Below are 21,910 nucleotides of genomic sequence, written 5' to 3'. Positions count from 1 at the left end.
ATGGGTGAATTTAACTCAGATGACCATTATATCTACTACTGATGACAGGAATCCCTCAGAAGAAATGGAGTAGCCATCATGGCCAATAAAAGAGTCCGAAATGCAGTACTTGGATGCAATCTCAAAAACGACAGAGTGATCTTTGTTCGTTTCCAAGGCAAACCATTCAATATCACAGTAATCCAAGTCTATGCCCCAACCAGTACTGCTGAAGAAGCTGAAGTGGAACAGTTCTATGAAGACCTACAAGACCTTTTAGAACTAACACCCCCAAAAGATATCCTTTTCATTATAGGGGACTGGAATGCAAAAGTAGGAGGTCAAGAAACACCTGGAGTAACAGGCAAATTTGGCCTTGGAATGCAGAATGAAGCAGGGCAAAGACTAATAGAGTTTTGCCAAGAAAATGCACTGGTCACAGCAAACACCCTCTTCCAACAACACTAGAGAAGACTCTACACATGGACATCACCAGATGGTCAACACCGAAATCAGACTGATTATATTCTTTGCAGCCAAAGATGGAGAAGCTCTATACAGTCAACAAAAACAAGACCAGGAGCTGGCTGTGGCTCAGATCATGAACTCCTTATTGCCAAATTTAGACTGAAATTGAAGAAAGTAGGGAAAACCACTAGACCATTCAGGTATGACCTAAATCAAATCCCTTATGATTTTACAGTGGAAGTGAAAAATAGATTTAAGGGACTAGACCTGATCGATAAAGTGCCTGATGAACTATGGAATGAGGTTTGTGACATTGTACAGGAGACAGGGATCAAGACCATCCCCATGGAAAAGAAATGCAAAAAAGTAAAATGGCTGTCTGAGGAGGCCTTACAAATAGCTGTGAAAAGAAGAGAAGTGAAAAGCAAAGGAGAAAAGGAAAGATATAAGCATCTGAATGCAGAGTTCCAAAGAATAGCAAGAAGAGATAAGAAAGCCTTCCTCAGCGATCAATGCAAAGAAGTAGAGGAAAAGAACAGAATGGGAAAGACTAGAGATCTCTTCAAGAAAATTAGAGATACCAAGGGAACATTTCATGCAAAGATGGGCTCAATAAAGGACAGAAATGGTATGGACCTAACAGAAGCAGAAGATATTAAGAAGAGGTGGCAAGAATACACAGAAGAACTGTACAAAAAAGATCTTTATGACCAAGATAATCACGATGGTGTGATCACTCACCTAGAGCCAGACATCCTGGAATGTGAAGTCAAGTGGGCCTTAGAAAGCATCACTACGAACAAAGCTAGTGGAGGTGATGGAATTCCAGTGGAGCTATTTCAAATCCTGAAAGATAATGCTGTGAAAGTGCTGCACTCAATATGCCAGCAAATTTGGAAAACTCAGCAGTAGCCACAGGACTGGAAAAGGTCAGTGTTCATTCCAATCCCAAAGAAAGGCAATGCCAAAGAATGCTCAAACTACCGCACAATTGCACTCATCTCACATGCTAGTAAAGTAATGCTCAAAATTCTCCAAGACAGGCTTCAGCAGTACGTGAACCATGAACTTCCAGATGTTCAAGCTGGTTTTAGAAAAGGCAGAGGAACCAGAGATCAAATTGCCAGCATCCGCTGGATCATCAAAAAAGCAAGAGAGTTCCAGAAAAATATCTCTTTCTGCTTTATTGACTATGCCAAAGCCTTTGACTGTGTGGATCACAATAACTGTGGAAAATTCTGAAAGAGATGGGAATACAGAGCACCTGACCTGCCTCTTGAGAAACCTCTATGCAGGTCAGGAAGCAACAGTTAGAACTGGACATGGAACAACAGACTGGTTCCAAATAGGAAAAGGAGTATGTCAAGGCTGTATATTGTCAGCCTGCTTATTTAACTTATATGCAGAGTACATCATGAGAAACCCTGGACTGGAAGAAGCACAAGCTGGAATCAAGATTGCCGGAAGAAATATCAATAACCTCAGATATGCAGATGACACCACCCTTATGGCAGAAAGTGAAGAAGAACTTAAGTGCCTCTTGATGACAGTGAAAGAGGAGAGTGAAAAACCTGGCTTAAAGCTCAACATTCAGAAAACGAAGATCATGTTATCTGGTCCCATCACTTCATGGCAAATAGATGGGGAAACAGTGGAAACAGTGTCAGACTTTATTTTTCTGGGCTCCAAAATCTCTGCAGATGGTGATTGCAGCCATGAAATTAAAAGACGCTTACTCCTTGGAAGGAAAGTTATGACCAACCTAGATAGCATATTCAAAAGTAGAGACATTACTTTGCCAACAAAGGTCCATCTAGTCGAGGCTATGGTTTTTCCAGTGGTCATGTATGGATGTGAGAGTTGGACGGCAAAGAAAGCTGAGCGCTGAAGAATCGATGCTTTTGAACTGTGGTGTTGGAGAAGACTCTTGAGAGTCCCTTGAACTGCAAGGACATCCAACCAGTCTATTCTGGAGATCAGCCCTGGGATTTCTTTGGAGGGAATGATGCTGAAGCTGAAACTCCAGTACTTTGGCCACCTCATGCGAAGAGTTGACTCACTGGAAGACTGATGCTGGGAGGGATTGAGGGCAGGAGGAGAATGGGACGACAGAGGATGAGATGGCTGGATGGCATCACTGGCTTGATGGACGTGAGTCTGAGTGAACTCCGGGGGTTGGTGATGGACAGGGAGGCCTGGTGTGCTGCGATTCATGGGGTCGCAAAGAGTCGGACGCGACTGAACTGAACTGTGACTTGCTAATAAGGGGAGAAAGCCTTTAACTTACCAGCTTGCAAGTAGGATGGTGTAGTAATTACGTCCACAATTTCGTGTAACATATATAAGGCCATCTCGGCCGGCAGCGGGAAGTGGGGGTGAGAGTGGGTAATATCCCGACAATTTTTCTCTCATTTTTCCCTCCTCTCCGGCTTGGTATTTTTATGAGGTACTTCAGGCCCCAGTATTCAGTTAGCAAACGAGTCACTGAACTACAGAACCTCTCCAAAGATGTTATGAGTCTATTTCCCCCTCTGATTCTCGAAATTCACTTCTCCCCCGGCATACCACTAGAGACTGGTTGACTGCAAAACATATCCATACACAACTGATTTGAATATATTTTTTAAACGACTGGCCTTTATGTTTTTATCGCCCTGCGTTCTAAACCTCTGCTTTCCGACGTCTAAGCTACTTTCAGTCCAATAGCGGAGCTGAGTTTCTTCACTCTTTAGCGGGGCAGGTAACCACAACTTGAGATAAAAAACCACCAACGTTTGTAAAATTACAGGGGAAAGGGGGACCACTACAACTCCCAGAATGCAGCTCCTGGGTCTCGCGGGCTCTCCAATGACCAGGTTTCGCGAGCATCCTCTCGTCCAATTGGTCCGCTTTCCTGTCAGTAAAGGCGGAGAGGGGAGGGCGCCGGATGGAACATTTCCCGCCACCGCGAGACGCGGCGCGGAAAACCCGGAAAAGAAGCAGCTCTCGATTGGATGCTCGCTGTTGTAGCGTAAGAAAACCAGCCAATCGGAATGTACATACGCTCCACGCTACCCCGCCCCCTTGCTTGAGGTTACTTTTCTTGGCGGGAAAAGTTGGGAAGTTTTCGCGCCGGGGCTTGCCAGCCAATCGCCCTCTGCGCAGAAATTCCCGGTCCGCGAGCATGGCGGGGACGGTGGTGCTGGACGATGTGGAGCTGCGAGAGGCGCAGAGAGACTACCTGGACTTCCTGGACGATGAGGTGAGAGAGGCGCCGAGTCACGAAATTAGGGTGCTCGGAGGCCCAGGGGCCGCGCAGGAGCCGAGAAAGGCCGCGGAGACACTAGGGGCCAAGGGAGACCGCCGGACTCCAGGCTGCGGCGGAGGGGCTGCTGCTTGGGACCTTCCGCCTCGATCTGGTAGCTTTCCTGGCGGCGGAGTCAGTGGTTAAGAGCGATTCTGTAATTTTTCTCTCGAGTACAAATGGTGGCTAGGTCTCGCGAAAGTCAACAGGTTTTCTCCAAGTGCAAACCAAGTGTAAAGCCCACGTTGACCTTTTGGAGATCGTTCCCTACTCTCTTAATCTGGGGGGAGAGTGGGGGAAGGACCGCGGGAAAACGATAGTGACCCGCCGCGTTATAGGCCTTCAGGCTTTAGTGACTGACTTCCTACCCGGAGAAAAGGACGTTCTAATTTTGCCGCATTCTTTTTCCATACCTGATGGGAAGCGGAGAAAGAGGGTTGGTACGCAAATAAAGGGGATTTTATAGGCAATTTTGGATTGACAGCCATGGAATATTGGTAAAGCATCTTGGATTGATAGTGCTGTGTTTGTAAATGTAACTAAGGCTCCCAACTCTTAGGTCCCTTATATGAGAACTCCTTTTCTGTTATGCAGATGATAGGGAAATAAAATATTTTAATTAAATACAAGATTCTGCAACGGAAAGTTACTTTGATATATTAAAAGTCCCTTTAATTTACATTTTGACAAGGTTTTTACTTGTCTTTTTAGACTTCTTAGAAGCTCATTTTAATTCCCAGTTAAAAGTTAAGAAGTGATGCGTGGGCACAGAAGAGCTGTTGGTGATAATAGGAATAATGAAGAAGTCGTTATAATTTATACACTGGCTTTTTAGGGTGCATTTGGAATCGGAAGCTAATGAGTGAAAATGTGGGTGAAATGGGGGCTCAGGTCTGCCACAGAGATTGATATATTTATCTTGCTGTGAGAGCTGCCTCTCTTTAAAAACATCCAGTTTTTGAACTTGTGAGCTGCTGTAGCATGCGGTGGTTATTTTGCAGGAAGACCAGGGAATTTATCAGAGCAAAGTTCGGGAGCTGATTAGTGACAACCAGTACCGGTTGATTGTCAACGTGAATGACCTGCGTAGGAAGAACGAGAAGAGGGCTAACCGGTGAGTTTCCAAGAGCGCATCCCTAGTTCTGAGTGAGAATGGCTCCTTCTCTTCCCTAGGTTGGAGCAAGCTTCCCAGGGGAGGACCTGGATGAACTATATTTGACCAGGAAGCCCTTAGTACATCACCCTCCCCTGCTTCTGTGTTTTTTACTTCTTCGCTGAGTATCATTTCCCCATCACTGAGTTATAACTGGCCCGCAGCTCTGATGTACTTTACTGGGCCTTGTAGAATGGCAGGAGAAAGTAGAAGATTTTTCACTCCTAAGCTTTGATCAAGTAAGAATGTCCACTTCTGTTTTGTGGGTCAAGTTTTTTGAAATCTGTGGTCTCTGCCTGATGATTCTTTGCAGCCTTCTGAGCAATGCCTTTGAGGAGCTGGTTGCCTTCCAGCGGGCCTTGAAGGATTTCGTGGCCTCCATCGATGCTACGTATGCCAAGCAGTACGAGGAGTTCTACATAGGCTTGGAGGGCAGCTTCGGCTCCAAGCATGTCTCTCCTCGGACCCTTACCTCCTGCTTCCTGAGCTGTGTCGTCTGTGTGGAGGGCATTGTTACTAAATGTAAGTGGGCTACAGTTGGAGACCCACGGAATGGAGGTGGGGTAGACTTGGGGGTATGGAAGGCAGGAGAGGTGGAGTAGGTTGGGGAGCTTGCTGCTGCTGCTAAGTCGCTTCAGTCGTGTCCGACTCTGTGCGACCCCATAGACGGCAGCCTACCAGGCTCCCCCGTCCCTGGGATTCTCCAGGCAAGAACACTGGAGTGGATTGCCATTTCCTTCTCCAATGCATGAAAGTGAAAAGTGAATCACTCTTAGCGACCTCATGGACTGCAGCCTACCAGGCTCCTCCGTCCATGGGATTTTCCAGGCAAGAGTACTGGAGTGGGGCGCCATTGCCTTCTCCGAGCTTGGGGAGCTTATGGCTTGAAAAAGGTGGAGCGCTGAAATTACCAGGTGAAACTTGAAGAAACGCAAGTTTTGCACAATAACTAGGGGAGCTTTGAGTGACCGCCTGTGCCAGCGGAATGGTGAATCTGCCGAGAATGGAGGAGTCTTGGCTCTTGGCAGTGAGTCTCCTCATTCTGACCCTGAATTCCTCCTGCTGCTTGGTCGGGATCAGCGGTACTTTAAGGTTTTACCTGGATATGGTGTTATTCTGTGTGTAAATATAAAAATGAATTAACAGTTAGTATTGGGATAGCCCCACTAGTTGGAAGAACGTAATTTGGAGTCATCATGGACTTGCCTGGGTCAGATCCCCTTCTTGCTGTTTAGTTGGGTGACTTTCTATTCCTAGGCTCTCTAGTTCGTCCCAAAGTCGTCCGCAGTGTCCACTATTGTCCTGCTACCAAGAAGACCATAGAGCGACGTTACTCTGATCTCACCAACCTGGTGGCCTTTCCTTCCAGCTCTGTCTATCCCACCAAGGTGAGGGGAATGAATTAGTCGGACCTCTTCAGAGGTTGGGTTCAAAGTTGTTTTTTAATGCAAGTAATTAGGTAATATCTAAAGTCTTCCTCTAGATGTAAATAGGGTGAAAAGTAAGGATTAATTTGAAGGAAGATTGCTAGCCATAGTTTAATATGAAAGGCCACAATTTTTCTTTTAAGGAAAATATTCTCTTAGGAAATTTGGAAAATTAGAGAAGAGTTGAAGGAAGGAAAAAGGTCACCTAATGTACATTTATCTTTTAGCAAAGTTAAAGTATCATGATTTCATAATCTACTTAGAGTAATATGGAAAAATACTTAATGCAGTCACGTTACTCTGAAATCTTTGAGAATATTTTATTCTGGGTTTGAGAGAAGGTTGGCGTAGACCATGATTTTAGTCTTGGTGTTCAGATTGATTTGACTTGAGGATGGTGTAAGGCCTTCTTACTTAATGAGACAAAAGAAGATGATTAATATTGATTATTTGATGTCTGAACTCATTCTGTCCCTGCCATCAGATTTTTTCAAGTAATGTTTTTATTGCCAGTATATGCACAACAGTAAGCAAAGAACTATAAATATACAATGTAATTAACAGTAGAAAACAAAATTGATACAGGTGAAGGAGGGGGATATAAGGAAATTATTTTCCTGCTGTTAGAACAAAAAGGTAAAAGCCAGTGCTAATCATCCAGTCAGTACTCTTGTCTTAAATTCTTTACCTCCATTTCTAGTTTTTCAGTTAAACAAAGAATGTACGGATAACTGTAACAGTAGCAAATTGCTTCCCAGTAGCCGTTTCCCTTTCCAGTCAAATTCATTTTATGTTAGAATTGGGAAAAAAAATAGTCAAGATGAGACTCTGATCTGGCTGACTCTGTGGCCAAACTTCTTAGCTCAGGACCTGAAATACACCAGACAAGGTGTTCTGGGGACCATCCAGCATGATTCTTAAGAGCATGGTCTTTGGTGATCACCGTGGGGGAACTTCTTTAACCTCTCTCAGCTTCAGTTTCCTTACTTGTAAAATGTGAAAAACGTCTGCTTTGGGAACTGAGTTGTGGTGATGATCCCATGAGATAATTTTGTGAAGTTAGACCACAGTGCCTTGCACATAGTAGGCACTCTGTTATATGATAGCTGTTGTGTTTTTAGAAAATGTAAATGGCAAGGAAGTAAAACTTTAAAAGGTTTTTTATTCAAGTTTAATATACAGAACCCTGGAGAAGGTAATGGCAACCCACTCCAGTATCCTTGCCTGGAAAATCCCGTGGACAGAGGAGCCTGGTGGTCCACAGTCCAGGGGGTCAGAAAGAGTCGGGCATGACTGAGCACAGCGTGTACCACACAAAATGAACAGAAAAGCTTACACTGAGTGTACAGCTCAGGGAAATTTCACAAGATGAATATACCGTAAAATCAACCATCCAGACCAGGAAGCAGCGTCTTAATAGCCTTCAGAAGTCCCCCTTGAGGCCACTCTGCCCTTGAGATCCTGACATCTACCGCAGTTGCAAGTAGTTTTCTCTGTTTTTATGTTTAACATCTGTTGTTGTCAGGCTTTTTTTGTTCCGTGTATGTTTTTGAGATTCATCCACGTGTATAGGTGCACTCCATACATTCACTGCTATGTCGTGTTCACGTGTATGGATGTAACACACTTATTTAACCATCCTGCTGATGGCATTTGGATTTTTCCTAGTTGGGCGCTATAACGAGTAGTGCTGCTATGAACATTGTAATATGTGGCTTTGGGTGAACATTTGTGTTGGGTATTAATCTAGGAGTGGAAATAACGAGTCCTAGCACAGAGGAAGTGACAATCTTAAATGTACGGGTTAATATAACTGTGGTCCCTTCTGGCTGTATGTAGATCATCCCTTCCATTTGATGGTTTGTTACTAGGACAGGATTGTGAAGAACTGGAGAAGGTACTTGGGGCTTTACGTTCCTAGATACTAATCTTGTGAGGGTATCTGAATTACATTTGTTGCTAATAAAAAATGGGTGTGTGGCGTTTCTAAGATAGGGCTGAGGTGACCACTATTCCATGTGCCTTTTCCAGGATGAGGAAAACAATCCCCTTGAGACAGAATACGGCCTTTCTGTCTACAAGGACCACCAGATCATCACCATCCAGGAAATGCCGGAGAAGGCCCCCGCCGGCCAGCTTCCCCGTTCTGTGGACGTCATCCTGGATGATGACTTGGTGGACAGAGTGAAGCCTGGTGACCGGGTGCAGGTGGTGGGGACCTACCGCTGCCTTCCTGGAAAGAAGGGAGGCTACACCTCAGGCACCTTCAGGTACATGGTCCGTCCTGAGGTGCCTGGAATGCAGCTGGCAGGGTGCATTCTGGTAGCAGTCTTTCCCATTTGCCATCGTCCTGAGAGTTACATTAGATGGACAGCACACTGCCTGCCTGCAAGATGAACTGTCTTTTGCTAAGAGCTGAAATTACTGGTCTCATGGTTAACAGCCTCCTGGCTTGCCTTGGGGTTTCTTGCATATTTCCACCTCCTTCCAGTACACTCATTTCTGTAGGTCATCAGGGGCTAGGTTCACAAGGTGAGGCGCCATGAGCATATTTATGCCATGCATCCCAAGTCGTTTCAGTCATGTCCAACTCTGCGACCCTTTGGACTGTAGCCCACCAGGCTCGTCTGTCCATGGGATTCTTCAGGCAAGAATACTGGAGTGGGTTGCCATTTCCTTCTCCGGGGGATCTTCCCAATGCAGGGATTGAACCCACGTCTCTTATGTCTCCTGCATTAGCAGGCGGGTTCTTTACCACTAGTGTAGCTGAAGAGAATCAGTGATTGAATTCAGAACAGCTCTTCTTTTCTTTTTTTCTTCCTTACCCCCTCTTTCCTCCCACCTCTCCCTCCCCTTTACTTCCTTTCTTTCTTGATTTGCCATTCTAGGTTAGGAGCCTAAGAAGGTCTTGGTATTAGCAATTGAAAATAGCCTCATGCTTTCCTCTCTGTCCTAGGACTGTCCTGATTGCCTGTAACGTGAAACAGATGAGCAAGGACGTTCAGCCTTCCTTCTCCGCTGAGGACATAGCCAAGATCAAGAAGTTCAGTAAAACCCGTTCCAAGGTGTGGCGTCCTCTGGGGATCTGAGGGTGGGGATAGATTTGTTAGGGTCTTATTTAGGCATGGCCATCTTTGTCCTGGATCAGGAGGAAGGTCAAGGCTTTTTCTCTGAAGTATTTGGTGGCAGCTTCTAGTTTTGAGTCAGTAAGCAAAAGGGTATTTTTCTTTAATATTTCTGTTGTGCTCCATATATTAAGTGAACCTAATATAAATATTAGAATAGGAGTTAGAATATTAGTGTACAAAGTCTATATGGGATGTATCAGTGATACATTGATTACTATTTAAATGTGAAATATGTTATTTTTGTTTTAGTTCCCTTGTTTTTCTTTAAAAAATTTCTATCTTTAAAGACAGGATGCCCATATTTAGAACTGAACAGAATATGTACATGTGTGGCAAAGGTTACTGCTGAAGCGCAGTACACATTCTTATTAAACCCAAAATGTTTTGGGCCTGGAAACACTTTTTTTGTTTTCCTTAAAAATTAAAGCTCCAAGCAGGAGTTGGAATCCAGGCTTTCTCTGTGTCTGTCTTGATAATGCTGCAATCAGTGTGGAAGTCTTGGAGAAGAAGCTTTTATAATTAGAAACAGAATATTTCTTCAAGCATCTTCTGTGGCCTGAAGTATGAAGCCGGTTCATCCAACCCCAGGGCGTTTCCTCAGGCTGTTCACGCTGTGGTTGTCCCTCCTCTAGGATATCTTTGACCAGCTGGCCCGGTCGCTGGCGCCCAGTATCCATGGGCACGACTATGTCAAGAAGGCGATCCTCTGCCTGCTGTTGGGTGGGGTGGAGCGAGACCTCGAGAACGGCAGCCACATCCGTGGGGACATCAATATCCTTCTCATAGGTATGGTGTGGGGACTTGTGTAGCCGCCTGGTCTTCCCCTGTGGAGTGTGGTTGCGGGCATCTGGCATCTGTTAATGTGTGTGTCTGTACCTAGCTGTGTCTCAGTTCCTTTAAAGGGCAGAAGTCTGAAATGAATTTTTAAAGTTATGTCTTTATTATCTCTGGGTTCTCTGAATTTTTAATGTCTATTTTTCCAGGAATGGTAAAGGAAAAATTGAAAAAAATAACACGAATAACCTGTTACTATATATTTCTGTTGTGTCAAGATCTGCGCTAGAAAAGCAGCACTGGCTGGGGGCGCTGGAGGGGTGGGGGGTTCCGAGAGTCACCACTGCCCCGTCCCATTACAGGAGACCCGTCGGTTGCCAAGTCCCAGCTGCTGCGGTATGTACTGTGCACGGCACCGCGGGCCATCCCCACCACCGGCCGGGGCTCCTCCGGTGTGGGTCTCACAGCCGCTGTCACCACAGACCAGGAAACAGGTAAGCGTGGAAGGGTCCTTGGCAGAGGTCCGGCGGTGAGATGAGCATAGATGCTTTGAGCTTGCTCCGGGCCCTGGCTGGTTGTTGGGAAGATACACCTGAGAGGTTAGAGTAGGCCTGCCTGGAGGGGACTGAGTATCTGGCAACAGTGAGTGAACGATGTAAATGGTTTGGGGGGCCCTCTAGTGACAAGAATGTCTCCTGGAAGGCTGTCAGAGTTCTGAAGGAGAAAGCTGACATTTGAAGAGATAAAAATGAAGATTGTTACTACTGTATACATTAGAGGAAAGGTTTTGAAGGCCAGTGAAAAGAGAACAGAGATCTAGTTGGGAAATGGCTTGAAGAAGATGAGGCTCAAAGAGGAAATCTGTGAAGGAAGGCCGTTGGAGGCTGGCTGCTTAGGTATCAAAGTGGGACAAGTAATACTGTCCAGATCGGAGCTTAGACGACCCCAGGGTCTGCTCCGAGTCTTAGAAGCTGACACGTCTTCACTGCAGTCCCCCTCTCAAGTGATGGTGCAGGATGCTTAGGAAGTAGGTTGGCATCTCCCCCTGTCTCCCACAACCTGGATGGCAGTGTGTGTGTTTCCCTCCCCACCTCCCAGGTGAGCGCCGTCTGGAGGCCGGGGCCATGGTGCTGGCTGACCGGGGCGTGGTTTGCATCGATGAATTTGACAAGATGTCTGACATGGACCGCACGGCCATTCACGAGGTGATGGAGCAGGGCCGAGTCACCATCGCCAAGGCCGGTATCCACGCCCGCCTCAACGCCCGCTGCAGTGTTTTGGCAGCTGCCAACCCCGTCTACGGCAGGGTGAGTAGAGTCGGGCACTCACCTGCTGTCCTCACCTTCATCTGGTTTTGCCGAGTAACTGGGCTGTGGAGTTTACTCCAGGTGACCCAGACCATAGACTACAGTAAGTTCATCATCTTGCTACTGCCCTTGGTTTAGGACAGTGGTTCCTCGCCCATTCATCCACATCAGAATCCCCTGGAAAGTTATTTAAAACACATTTTTAAAATTACAAGGAAGAAAACCAAAGTGACCTGCAGCATCACAACCCAGGTAACTGACATTGACATTGAAATGAGAGTACTGTACGCAGGTGGTGGAAGGGTTTATGAACAGAGCAGAGAGATATAATAAGGAAATTAATAGCCCGCCTTCTCTCTCCTGTTTGTTTCCCAAGAGAAAACCACTGACAGCTTTGAGTGCTTCAGAAAACCAAAACTTTTTTAAGCTCGTGCCAGTAAATACATTATCTCCTTGTTAAGAATTAATCTATTTGTCTTTGTTTCTTGGTATGACTATGATGTGCTTAGGTGTAATCTTTTATATTTATGGAGCTTGGGGTTTGCTTAGTTTGGGGGGTTGATTTTTTTTTTTTTAAGCAGCTGTCTACTATTCCATTGTATGGACGTATGATATAGATGTTTAGCGAGTCTCCACCTGCTAGACATTCGGTGTTTTCCCTTTTTCCTGCCTGCTCTTACGACTGAAGCTGCAGTGAATACCCCTTAATGTGCATTGTGTTAAACATTTAGGGATGAATACTTGGCAATGGGATTACTAGATTAACAGTTACATGCATGTTTATGGTAGAGATTGCCAACTTACCCCTTTAAAGACTATACCGTTGTTATACTAATATTTACAGACTCTTTACATTTATTATCTCTTTTCATTCACTAACTGTGTGAGGGAGGGGAGGTATTATCTTCATTTTACAGATGAGAAAATAAAAGCACAAAAGGTTAAGTAACTTGGTTGAGTCACAAACCAGAAAATGACAGAGAGGGTTTGAAGCCAGAGCCCGTGCTGTGCGCTGACAGTTTATGATCCCACAGTGCATGGAAACACCTGTTCTGGTGGCATATTTAAATATACAGGTACTCAGTCCCCAGCCCAGAGTCTCTGAATCCAGATCTCTGGATTGGGGTTCCTGGGGGCTATGGTTTAGGAAGGCTCCGTAGGTTGGTTCTAATGGGTTAGTGTGGGCTGAGAAGCGTATGATTTTTAGATTAATGGTAACATGTGATATGTCATTCTGAATGATTTATTTGGCAAATGTAGGGAGAAAATGGCAGGTCCTAAAATGTGAACGCATTCAGGGTCATTAATGTTACCTGAGAGGTTGTCAGGCCTCTGACTGTGGGGAGCCATCGGCTGGTAGGCCTGGAGTTGAAGGATAAGAGTATGGGCATTCTTGAATCCCAGGAAACCTCCCTGGGTCCTTAAGATACTGTGGCTTATAGATTATCACCCATTTTTGTTGAGACTTTATCCAGTACCTTCTGAGTAAGGAGGCCCAAGGTTTCAGGTGTTTCTGGCTTAGCCAGCTCATCATGTCTTCATCACAGGTAGAGAGAGAGACTCATTTTCCAGAGCTGATCTGCCTGGGAGTGAGAGCAGAGTAAAGCTTGAGAAGGAGGAGGCTGGCTCTGAAACCTACACTCGGCCTTTTAGAGGCACTGGAGCTGGGAGGTTGGGGCTCTGGTCACAGAGTGTAGATGAGGGAAGGGCTGCACGCAGAGGAGATGAGTTCTGTTTCTTAGAAGCTTTGAGATGCTCTACTTCTTCGCTGCTTGTTCGGTTTGTATTCGAGGGTCTGGTCTTCTGTTCTCACTCCCATGGCTGATCTGGCCTTCTTGTTCTTTCTTGTGATTGACATTGTCTCCCCGCTCGTTTTCTTTGGTATTCCCCCTACAGTACGATCAGTACAAGACCCCCATGGAGAACATTGGGCTGCAGGACTCGCTGCTCTCCCGATTCGACCTCCTCTTCATCATGCTGGACCAGATGGATCCCGAGCAGGACCGGGAGATCTCGGACCACGTCCTCCGAATGCACCGCTACAGGGCACCCGGAGAGCAAGATGGTGACGGTGAGGCGGGGGAGACGGACTACTGGGGGGGAGCCCAGACACAGGCCACGGCCCAGGCTTAGCCTGGGGCGGTGGGCGTGGCGGCATCTGGGATGATGTGGAAGGTGCTCTCACCTCCCTGGTTCCTACGGTGTGTCTCTTGTCCATTTTGGGGTCTGGGAGCACCTCTGAGCATCTCCTATGGACCAAATGGCCTCTTTATTTGTGGGGCCCATGTGTCTGCTTCCTTCTGGGTCCTTCCCGAGTCTCACCTGTCTTCAGAAGAAGCGATTTTTCTCTGGGTTCAGCTCTTTCTTACTTTCCATTCTCCCAACTTGGGCTTTTCAGCTATGCCTCTAGGCAGTGCTGTGGATATCCTGGCCACGGACGATCCCAACTTCACCCCTGACGACCAGCAGGACACCCAGATCTACGAGAAGCATGACAACCTTCTGCATGGCGTCAAGAAGAAGAAGTAAGCATTCTCCACACCACCTCCTGGAGGGAACCTGACATCTGTGTCATGTTAGAGCTGCCCAGGCCAAGATCATGCTTGGAGTCATCATCATGGGAACTGTTTTCTTTTCTGGATTTGCAGAATTTTACATGGTCACTCGCCTTGTGAGTGTTTGTGGGTGATCAAGCTTAGGTTCTGGTCTTTTCCTAAAATGGAAGGCTTTGACGACCCGCCTAACCTGTGGTGGGTGTGTCTTGTTACTCATGATGTGAAGTGTTGCACAAATCACACGGCCCTTTGAGCGCATGTTGAGGGGATGGTAGATCACAAACACAGGAAAGTCTGCAGGTAGGTTTGGATAAAGGAGACTTGTGCTCAAGTGCTCAGAGCCTGCAGGTGTGCTGTGCTCGGTCGCTTCAGTTGTGTCCGACTCTTTGTGACCCTGTGGTCTATAGCCCACCAGGCTCCTCTGTCCATAAAATTCTCCAGGCAAGAATATTGGAGTGCGTAGCCATGGCATTCCTCTATATTTGTCTGTGGTGCAGTAGGAAACACTGTAATCTTGAAACATACTGGTTTAAGAATGTAGAATTTGGAGTCAGAAAATGAAATTTGAGTCCACATAAAATTCTCTGAGCCATACTTCTCCCACTGTTAGAGTAGGACAGATAACACCTAAACTACCTTCATCACAAGTAATGCCTAAGTAATACTATAGAATTGAATAAAAACCCGTGAGAGAGTTTTGTACACGTCCTGTATAAAAGGGGTTTGTGACCCTGGGTTCCAGGCCATGTCTGCCCTGTCACATGACTCTGACTTCCCCAAGGAGGGGCAAGGCCACGACCCCAGGCAGGTGCCTGGGCTAGGGCAGGAGAGTGACATTCACCGCGTGTGTGTGGGGGGGTGGTTCCAGGGAGAAGATGGTGAGTGCGGCGTTCATGCGGAAGTACATCCACGTGGCGAAAATCATCAAGCCGGTGCTGACGCAGGAGTCGGCTGCCTACATCGCGGAGGAGTACTCACGCCTGCGCAGTCAGGACAGCATGAGCTCGGACACCGCCAGGGTGAGCCCGCCTGGGGGGACCGTAACGCGGAGAGTGGGGCCCGGAGCCCCTCAGGATGAGGCTGGGGACGGAGTGCCTGCTCGCCAGGAGCGCTGGAATCATTTCAGTGTCGTGGTTCCTTCCCTTTTCCTCTCTGGCCTGAAAGGCTTCCTATTGTACCATTGCCCGTCATCTGGGCCTCAGTGGGTTCACCCAGCTTTAGAAACAGTGTCCTCAGGTGACCCCTCTCATAACCGCCCCCCTCCCCCACATGTGGGTGTGACTCTGGACAAAGTATTGAAGCTCTTCGAGTCCCCTTTTCCTCATCGCTAAAGCTGCTCCAGGTTATTAATGGCTGACACTGAACATAACAGCGGGGTCCTGGCGTGTGGCAGGCCTGGTCTCTGGCCGGGAGACACCTGGTTGAATTCTTCCCTGTTCAGCTTGTCCCCCCTCCCTCAACCCTCTGTCATGTTTCCCCAGTTACTTTTCTTTGGGAATTTTATGTAGTTTCTCTGGCTAGGTGGCTTGGACTTCCCTCCCAGGGCAGGTGGGTTTGACGGGCACGCTGCAGGGTTTCTGGAGGATGGTCTCACCTGTTCTCTCCCCACAGACGTCCCCAGTGACAGCCCGGACCCTGGAAACCCTGATTCGCTTGGCCACGGCCCACGCCAAGGCCCGCATGAGCAAGACCGTGGACCTGCAGGACGCAGAGGAGGCTGTGGAGCTCGTCCAGTACGCCTACTTCAAGAAGGTGAGTGTCCAGATGTAGTGCCCGCAGCTCCTCTGAGTGGGTCATCTGTGCTCCGGCCTCCCAGCCACGCATGGCTGACCCTGGCATCTGGAACATTGGCAGAGAACAGCAGCCTTTCCAGTGCCCTCCCTCTCCAGTGATTCTCAGCCCTGGTGCATGTCAGAACCAGCTGGAAGGCTTTAAAATACTGAAGTCAGAGCCCCTGGAGGTCTCAAAGATTCTGGTTTCATTGATGAGTGGCACCTCAGCTGACTGCTCCTCTGTCTGCTCCTTCTTTTGCCTCTTGAAGAAGCAAGTGTTTCCAGAGTCTCAGCCTTCCTCTTGGCAGCTTCTTCAGGTGTCCTTCACACCTTCCGCTCCTCCTGGAAGTTCCCGCATGTCTGCTGCTGTGACACAGTGTGTGTCTGTCTTGTGACACAGTGGGCCTGGAGGCCTTGACTCCCTTCTCCACCTTGTCCTCCCCACCCACCAGTTGGATGGATTGTAGCCCTTGGGGGTTCAACTGTGGGTCTGATGGTTTTCTTGACAATCTCTTTGTTCACGTGGGAGTTGTCTTAAATTTAAATACCTAATCTACAAAGAAATGGTTTGTTTTTCCACTTAAGCATTATGGGATAGACTTTTTCTCATTCACTTCAGTATTCAGTGGACACTCCTGGAGGGCACACTCTGAGAAGGGTGTGGCACATGGCTCCCAGCAGTTTTAAAGATGGGTCACAGCCGACCCCCTGCCCCCGGTCCTGGGCTCGGGGATGAGTGAGGCCAGGGCATCAGACCCAGGGGGGCTCTCTGCTGCTGCTGGTGGTCGGGCAGGTGGGACTGTTCTTCATTCAGTCTCCAGCATCCATGACCCTCCCACCCACCCACACGTGGCTTGGTCCTAGGTTCTCGAGAAGGAGAAGAAACGTAAGAAGCCAAGTGAGGATGAATCGGATGCGGAAGATGAAGTGGAGAAGAGCCAGGAGGACCAGGAGCAGAAGACGAAGAGGTTCGATGGGGCGCAAAGGAAGGAGATGAAAGACTGGTTGGGACTGGGGAGGGTGTGGGTGAGGGGGCAAGGCTGCAGGAAGGGTCGCCCAGACCAGTGCTGCAGCGGGTTGGAGGGTGGAGGTGACTTGGACAGAGAGGATTACAGCCTCCTTTGTCCTCTGTGTGAGGATTTGGGCTTCTTTGCTGCTAGAGAAGCTCTGGGAGACTGCTGGGTTCACATGTCAGAAGTCTTTCCTCCGGATTCTCGTTTCAGGCCTGAGACTGAATTTCTGAGGGTGGGCGACAGGCAGAGAGCCTTGGGAAGCAGGGTCTGGTTGTGCTCTAGACCGTGGACCTTTGGTCTCTTTGAGAAAAGGCAGCGGTTTGTACAGGCCGGGCCCAGCATTCCATTTGGACTATTGGTGTTTTAGGAGGAGGACCAGTCCCTCGGATGCCAAGGAAGGGGACTCCTATGACCCCTATGACTTCACCAACACAGAGGAGGAAATGCCTCAGGGTGAGTGAGCAGCCTCCACTGGTAACAAGGTGGTCTAGGTCTCCTGGCTTTTTAATGCTCTGTGTTACGCATTTGCTTGTGGGTTCCCACTCGGCTCCCTGCTTGGGACCCTGTGTCCAAGAATCGAGGAAACTCAGAACTTTGGAAATAAGCTTTGCCCCCTCGTCTGCCTCGTTGGTGCACCATGCTCTTTGCCAAGCCTGGTGCGAGCGTGCCAGATCCCGTGGGCTCGGGAGCTCCTGCCTGACCGGAGCCTTTCTTGAAGCTGCTTTGGCTGGCCCCACGTGAGCCCCAGGGTTGCAGGCTCAGGAAGTGGAGAGGGGCCTCGGGTCGTGGACATGGCTTCACCTTGTCCTCTGCTCTCTGTAACCTTTTCCCCTCAAGTGCACACTCCAAAGGCGACAGACTCACAGGAGACCAAGGAGTCCCAGAAGGTGGAGCTGAGTGAATCCAGGTGAGCAGGGAAGGACCTCTTCCCTGGAGGTAGGAAACAAGCTGTTACCAGCAGAGCTCCAAACTAGAGGCCCAAGGGTTTCTAGAATATTTTCTGTTCTGATGACAATTTCAAGCTTGAAAAAAATTATGAAAATTGTGTAAAGAACTCATACATTCTTAGAATCTCCGGTTGTTTAGGTTTTACCATTTGCTGTTAATTCTCTGTGAGAATTTAAAACCTGGTATCCTTGTGCCATTAGGAAGAGGAGTCTTAGAGCAAGGATAGAATTTGTGTCTCACTGAAACCTTGGAGTCTTCTCAGTAGGTTAAATATGTGTATTTTTTCTTCTCTCTGGATGGTTGTCATTTGTTTTGAGATAATCAGTTTTTACCAGTAGAGGTTCAGAAACAGTTTTATCTGAAAACCTTTTATTTACTGGATACCAGAGGAGCTCCATGGCTAAGGTTTGCTTTTTTGTTTTAATACCTTAACATACACAGTGTTCACTGAAAAAAGTTGAAACGCATCATAAAGTATTTAGGAGGAAACATTAAGATCAAGTGTCACTCCAGCCCCCAGGACAGCGAATGAACTGTATCTGAAAGCACTCTCTGAATCTTGGAGGTCTCACTTCAATGACTGCGGGGTTTCCATAGTATGAGTGTGTATGTTCTTGCGTTTTCTAATGAGGGATGGCTGACTTCCCTAAGACTGCTGTTTACAGTAAAACACAATCTTAACACATGTCATTGCTTCGGTGAGGATGGAGCTGTGGGGTCAGTTTCTAGGAATGGATTCCCAGAGTCGGAGGAGATGCACCTCAGAATTATAGCACATGTGGCTAACTTGCGTCCCAGAGATGTCATCCCAGTTTGTGTTTCTACCGACAGTGTGCAGACGCCAGTTTCCCTCATCCTCAGTGGCCTTTGGGTTTTAAAATGCTGTTATTTCTCTATGAGCAGGAAGCTCTGTAACACAACCGCTTAGCTTTGAGGGGGGAAGCTTGGGTGCAGAGTGGCCATCAGGGGCAGTCTATAGGGGACACCGAGGCTCATGGGCTCTGACGTCGTCTTGGCGGCTTCCTCTCCCATCACCCTCTCTCTCCCGTCCTGGGCAGGTTAAAGGCCTTCAAGGCAGCCCTCTTAGAGGTGTTCCGGGAAGCTCATGCACAATCGGTTGGCATGAATCGCCTCACGGAATCCGTCAACCGAGACAACGAAGAGCCCTTCTCTGCTGCGGAGATCCAGGCTGCGCTGAGCAGGATGCAGGACGACAACCAGGTCATGGTCTCCGAGGGCATCGTCTTCCTCATCTGAGGACTCTCATCTTTGGACTGTGGGGTCCAGCCAAGAAAGTTCCTTCCAGTTTCCTCTTTGCCCTCCCCCCAGCCCAGCCTTCGCTTTCATTCCCTGAATGTCAGTGTTGAATTGAACTGAAATGGAGGACAGGTGACACGCAGAGTCAGGACTTGGTGGAAGCCTGAGGACGGGTCAGGAAAACTGCCGTGGGGTCAAGAGAAGGAGGACGGGGCCAATGTGATGCGTCTTCACTGCACAAGACTTAACCACAAGGGTCCCTCCCCACCCCCACTGCCCGCCCCAAACAAGCCGCACCATTCTTCACTGTAGACGGCACAACTTCTGAGTATGTTAGGGGGCCACAGCTGGTTTCTGTCATCCTTTCAGTGTTGGCTTCCACTCCTGAGCACTTAGGTCTAGAACAGACTCTGGTGGTTCTGTGCTGATGGAGAAGGACTCTGAGGCAAGTCCTCAGGCCTGGAAAGCTTGCTTTGCGGTAGCACCAGTTAAGACTCATATGGAGTTTTGACCCAAACATCCAAGACATTAAATAAACACTCATTCTTTATACTCTGCACGTGGCCTTAATACTGTGATTTTTTTGGACACATTTCATTGTATTTTCCTCCAATGTTCCACCCTGTGCGATGGGCTGACTGCGTTTGCACCGCGTCACCAATAGGTGGCAGCAGGCTGCCGTGCTCTCTGGGGATTAGGCCTTCTCAGGGCTGATTTCTTCCCCAAGGACATCAGCATTTATCTGTTAAAACTGCAAACCAAACATTGCCAACTCAGAACAGCTTAGCAGCCACAGAAGGCCAGTGTGTGAATGTCCAGGAGAATTGACCCTTTGCATGGCTTTTCTGAACAGGAATCAAAGCCCCTTCATGCAAAAATAATACCCAGTATGTCAGACCCTCAAAACTGGTGAATTCTTGCCCATTAAGAGATCTCCTTACAGGATTCTTGTGAAACCTAACTCCTGGTGTCCAGCCCTTGGGGTCTGTTTGCACAGAAGTCAGTGAAGGGTCCAGGGCAAGACTTCTATCCTCTGTATAGTTTTGGTAGCTTCTGAGGAACTTTTGAGGTTATTTAAATTAAAAAAAAAAAATTGTGGCTCGATGGGGGGCCTAGGTTGCATGGATTGGAGGCTGCCCCGAGAAGAGGTGGTGTGGGTTCCCAGCTGTGAGATCTGGGAGTTGCTTCCTTCCCCCTGTTGCTGAGGGGCCCTGTCACCCTGAGGCCGTGAAGCAGTAGTGAAGAGTTCAGTTTTATCTTCATGTTTTTTTCACAGATGTGAAGTATCAAATTCTGTTTGCAGAGCCCCAGAGAGTATAGTCCAGGGAGTGAGCAGTGATAGCAGAGGAGGACCGGCAGCAAGTCTCGTATTGTGCCGGGTGAAAATAGAAGACCTGATGCTCTGGAGGACTCCAGGTTGGGGATATACACACATGTCTAATGTGTCAGTGAAGAGGTGAAAACTACAAGATATATGCAAATGAGAGCTGAAGGAACTGAGGGGCCAGGAGAGTCAGGACGAGGTGGGAGCTTCTGATGTGGCGCTGTAGGGAGAAGAGCTAAGGTCTCAGGGGAGCATTTCTTAGAAGGCCAAATGCTTTGTCAGTGGACTTTTGTCCTCTCTCCTTCACACCTGATGAAACAGGCATGCACGGGGTGGGAGAGTAATTATGTGAATGAGGTGATTCGGCAACAGCTGTAATACCACATTTAGCCATAAGAACGGAAGGTAGAAGAGTATCAGCTGTCAAAATAGATGTTACCTGTATTAAAATAACCTGACTCAGGTACTCAGTGAATCTCTGCGTTGAGTTTCTAAAAATGTGTGTGTGTTGTTTCCCAACTTGTAGCAACAGAAGAGCATTGCTGAGTATTTAAAGGAACAATTCTTCTTGCCCAGAGACCCCCCTCTTCCAGCTACAAGGACCTGAATGAGGCTGCTGGGCAGAGGGGATCTGGTCTGTGAGTCAGTGTCCTCTGAGGGCATTGCTATGGCCACAGAGATGGCAGAGGTGGCCCAAATTTACCAGGGGAAAAAACACTTCTTTCCAAAAGAGAAGTTTGTTTCCATTTATGTGTGCCGTCTAAAAGAGGTCAAATACTTCGGGGGTCTTTGAGAAATCAGTTACATCTTGAAAGATTTTATGTTATCTTATTCCTGAACCCTCCTAGATAAACAACATGTCAGTGTGAGAGGAGAGTTGTCAAAGCAGACAGTTGGTCAATGTGGATGGAATTCAGTCCTCTGCCACTTACCAAGTAACTTCAAGTATTGAGCTGCTAATTCATCTGTAAAATGGGGCTAACTTCTGCCTTTGCAGGGTGCACCTCACCTTTGTGAGGTGACTGAGGGCAGCTGTTAGTTGCTAGCCGGCGGGGAAATATTCCATGGTTCTGCCCTTATCACCGCAAATTCCAAATTTCACTAAAACAAAGTGAGTCATTTTGATGTGTGAAAAAGACTCTCTATCCTTGGATTGAAATCGTTGAAAACGATTTCGCCATGTGGAGTCCCAGAGCTCTGTCCTCTTTCCTGCCTTTCCAGGCTTTTCCTTTCTTTAAAAAAAATTTTTTTTGTTTGTTTTCATGTGGACCACTTAAAAAATCTTTTTTGAATTTGTTACAGTATTGCTTCCATTTTTATGTTTTAGTTTTCTGGCCAGGAGGCATGTGGGATCCTAGCTCCCTGACCCGGTATCAAACCCGCACCCCCTACATTGGAAGATGAAGTCTTAACCACTGGGCCCCCAGGGAGGTCCTTCCAAGCTTTCCTTGATGGTTCCTGTCCTCAAGTCCATATAGCTCTGACCCAGGTCCATCTCACAGGGAGGACCCCTGCCTTGGTG

At 47.6% G+C, this 21,910-nt stretch overlaps 1 protein-coding gene across 2 annotated transcripts; it reads left to right on the top strand.

The window, feature by feature from the left end:
* Positions 1-3,512: 3,512 nt before the first annotated feature.
* On the top strand, positions 3,513-19,621 carry MCM3 (minichromosome maintenance complex component 3). 2 transcript variants are annotated; one of them, XM_004018889.5, is made up of 17 exons: positions 3,513-3,688; positions 4,732-4,844; positions 5,197-5,405; positions 6,141-6,271; positions 8,342-8,580; positions 9,267-9,375; positions 10,071-10,224; positions 10,575-10,706; positions 11,311-11,519; positions 13,416-13,590; positions 13,918-14,044; positions 14,943-15,093; positions 15,686-15,826; positions 16,711-16,814; positions 17,227-17,312; positions 17,697-17,766; positions 18,866-19,621. In XM_004018889.5, the coding sequence occupies exons 1-17, from the start codon at positions 3,611-3,613 to the stop codon at positions 19,062-19,064; spliced, it is 2,427 nt and encodes an 808-aa protein (XP_004018938.3). In that variant the 5' UTR covers positions 3,513-3,610; the 3' UTR covers positions 19,065-19,621. The 2 variants fall into 2 exon arrangements, with proteins under 2 accessions (XP_004018938.3, XP_011956233.1); XM_012100843.4 differs by lacking the exon at positions 4,732-4,844 and having other exon boundaries at positions 3,636-3,688.
* Positions 19,622-21,910: the final 2,289 nt, after the last annotated feature.

Source organism: Ovis aries, chromosome 20, assembly GCF_016772045.2.
Source record: "Ovis aries strain OAR_USU_Benz2616 breed Rambouillet chromosome 20, ARS-UI_Ramb_v3.0, whole genome shotgun sequence".
NCBI lineage: Eukaryota > Metazoa > Chordata > Mammalia > Artiodactyla > Bovidae > Ovis > Ovis aries.
This window is presented reverse-complemented; position numbering and strand designations above follow the sequence as displayed.